The 3,006-nt window shown below is 33.1% G+C and overlaps 2 protein-coding genes across 2 annotated transcripts in view; both read left to right on the top strand.

Moving 5' to 3' along the window:
- LOC140974960 (uncharacterized) overlaps positions 1-673 on the top strand; it is a 1,575-nt gene extending 902 nt beyond the window's left edge. The window contains exon 2 of the mRNA XM_073438452.1: positions 670-673. Coding sequence (XP_073294553.1) covers positions 670-673 — 4 coding nt within the window. The remainder of the gene's footprint in view (positions 1-669) is intronic.
- On the top strand, positions 462-2,541 carry LOC140975379 (expansin-A10). Its single transcript, XM_073439066.1, has 4 exons — positions 462-546; positions 670-804; positions 886-1,198; positions 2,126-2,541. The coding sequence occupies exons 2-4, from the start codon at positions 678-680 to the stop codon at positions 2,430-2,432; spliced, it is 747 nt and encodes a 248-aa protein (XP_073295167.1). The 5' UTR covers positions 462-546; positions 670-677; the 3' UTR covers positions 2,433-2,541.
- Positions 2,542-3,006: the final 465 nt, after the last annotated feature.

The following is a 3,006-nucleotide window of genomic DNA, read 5'->3' as shown; positions in this document are numbered from 1 at the left end:
TGAAAGTTTAATTGTATAAAATTAAAAGCATATTTACTAAATCAAATAAACAATTGTTTAAAAAATAAAAATATACAAAATAAATATTAAATGATGAAAATTTATCATATAAATATGCAATAAATTTTGTTCAAACATACAATTTATAAAAATATAGGTAATATTTTCAAAAAAAATAAATTTCGGGTCAATCCGCGACCCAACCCGAAACTCGTCTAACCTGACACTAACCCGAAAAACCCCAACCCGAACCTTATTTTTTTTGTATTGGGTCGTGTCGGGTTGACGGGTCGTGTTCCATTTTACCACCCCTAATTATAATGCATTCCAGCCAATTTTTAATTAAACTGAGGAATATATATAATATTCATATTAATATATATTTTATATTATAATTTTAACATTTTTTAAATAAAATATTTAAAAGAAAATCGTTATTTTCCAACTCTATTTATACGACACACTGCCATGTTCTTCCCATTCAAGTTTCTCCAGCTCCTCGTCAAATTCTTTGTCCGCCATTGTTTTCAAGCTCCTGTCTCACAAGTAATTCACTAACATTTTCCTTATTATCTGATGAGGCATAAATATTGCATCACCAGGCTACCATTCGTTAATTTCCTCGAAATTAAGCGCTGAAATACGGGAATTTTTGTTGAAATTCTGCAGGTAAAACAATGGCTTCTCTTGGGTTCCTCTATCTTGGTTTGCTTTCAATGGTTTCCATCGTTCATGGCTATGGAGGTGGCTGGACTGATGCTCACGCCACCTTCTATGGCGGAAACGACGCCTCTGGAACAATGGGTAAGCTATAAAAAAAAACGTATATTGAATTTCGAGAAGCATTTAATTTACTGAAACCCATATTCGAATTTTGTCGAACAGGTGGTGCTTGTGGGTATGGGAACCTGTACAGCCAAGGGTATGGCACGAACACGGCAGCATTGAGCACCGCTCTGTTCAACAAAGGGCTGAGCTGTGGATCGTGCTACGAGATCAGGTGCGTGAATGAGAGGCAATGGTGCTTGCCCGGATCCATTGTGGTCACAGCCACGAATTTCTGTCCGCCGAACAATGCCTTGCCGAGCACCGCCGGTGGCTGGTGCAATCCGCCCCTCCGCCATTTCGATCTCTCCCAGCCTGTTTTCCAGCACATTGCGCAGTACAGAGCAGGAATTGTGCCTGTTTCTTACAGAAGGTGATTATTTAAATTTTGTTAATTAAACATTAGTTTGATTACTAATTCCATAAATTTAGTATTTTATTCGAAATATCGATTATTTGTATTTTATATTAAAATCTTAAATTTGAGACGAGATCTAAATTCTAATAGTGACAATCATCACTTGAATTTTTTTAAAAATTGATATTAAATTTTAAATAATTTTAAACATGTCCATCCAAACTTACATGTCTAGGCACAATTATTATAGATGATGTTAATTAGAAATAAATCATAAAAAGAAGCACAACATATTGGAGAAAGAAAATTTTCCAATATTTTATAAAATCATGTAAAAATTTTAGCTTTTTTCCGGAAGAAATTGTTAGTTGTCTCATATCGATTGGATAAAATACCCGATAGTTCTATATATGATCTTAGACAATCTTCCTTTTTGAGCTAGTTTATGAGCTAGTTTTTGGGGTTGAGTTAGGTCCAAATTCTAATTTTAACAGAAATATTTTACCACTTTTGAATATCACTGTTGCTAAATGCATTTTTACCCCTTTTTACTCTTTATTTTGATATGATCTATGAATTCAAAATATAAAAAAAAAATGTGTAAATTTTTTTAGTAATTTATTTCTAGTTTTTTGTTTTGTTATGTAAATTGGGTGAATTAGTTGTTACAATTAAGTTTTAAACTCGAGATTCTTCTCAAATTTGATATCTATGTGACTAATAGATTATAAGTCATCGATAACTGTTGTTATTTGGAACCGACTAAAAAATTAGAATTTTTTTAACATAAAACACAACTTTTAAACATTCTTGATCCAAGAACGTAAAGGGTTCTACACAAAAAGTACAAATTAATTAAAATCTAACATTAAATTTGATCTTATTTATTAAATCGAATTTAATTTGTCCATATATTTATTATGGTTTATTTATTTTTTGTAGGGTAGCTTGTAGAAGAAGGGGAGGCATAAGATTTACCATCAATGGTCACTCCTACTTCAACTTAGTACTCATAACCAATGTTGGTGGGGCTGGTGATGTGCACGCTGTGTCCATCAAGGGTTCAAGGAGCAATTGGCAGCCCATGTCGAGAAATTGGGGCCAAAACTGGCAAAGCAACTCTAATCTCGACGGTCAAAGCCTCTCCTTTAAGGTCACCACGAGCGACGGCCGTACTATCGTCTCATACAATGTCGCTCCGTCCGGTTGGTCTTTCGGACAGACGTATGCCGGAGCTCAGTTCCGATGAAGTTTTAGATGGTCATTGGTCTTTTGAATTTGATGGGAGGACACTCAAAATATGGGATGGCTCTCCTAATTCTTGAGTCTTTTTATATAATTTATTTTTAACTATTTTTTTTAAATTTTTAGGATTTTTATTTAAATTTAAATTTAAATTAAATATATCACAATATTTGGTGCTACTTTTACAAATCTTATGGAAAACTTTGTAGTGCATTTATGAGTCATAACTCATAAATTACTTGCTTTCTTATTAAGATGTGGCATAGCTATTATTGCCTTGCAATAAAGGGATGTCTCTCCCTTTGATGGTTGGATCTGTATTGAAAGCAAAATGTAAATGTAATATTCTTATTAATGAAATGGGATGTACTTTTTATAACCTTTATCTAAAGTTTTGTTCTTCCTTTTCCTGCAATTTAATTTGATTTTTGAGATGTATGTTGAGAAAAATCGATAACCCGACGATGATAATTGAATGTGAGTCGCTCGCAACTCATTTGGCACGTTACCGGATAACAAATGGGATCGTACCAGCTCAAAGTTAGCTCGATTTTTTTTTTTTTTTTGCATTCTTTATT

This window comes from Primulina huaijiensis, chromosome 4 (assembly GCF_012295235.1).
Source record: "Primulina huaijiensis isolate GDHJ02 chromosome 4, ASM1229523v2, whole genome shotgun sequence".
In the NCBI taxonomy this organism is placed as follows: Eukaryota; Viridiplantae; Streptophyta; class Magnoliopsida; order Lamiales; family Gesneriaceae; genus Primulina; species Primulina huaijiensis.
The sequence above is the reverse complement of the archived record's forward strand: the minus strand, read 5'-3'. Positions and strand labels throughout refer to the sequence as shown.

Coding starts and splice junctions, on each gene's coding strand:
- LOC140975379 (XM_073439066.1), top strand. CDS start 678: ATGGCTTCTCTTGGGTTCCTCTATCTTGGTTTGCTTTCAATGGTTTCC. Junction 805..885: donor CGACGCCTCTGGAACAATGG/GTAAGCTATAAA, acceptor TTTGTCGAACAG/GTGGTGCTTGTGGGTATGGG. Junction 1,199..2,125: donor GTGCCTGTTTCTTACAGAAG/GTGATTATTTAA, acceptor TATTTTTTGTAG/GGTAGCTTGTAGAAGAAGGG.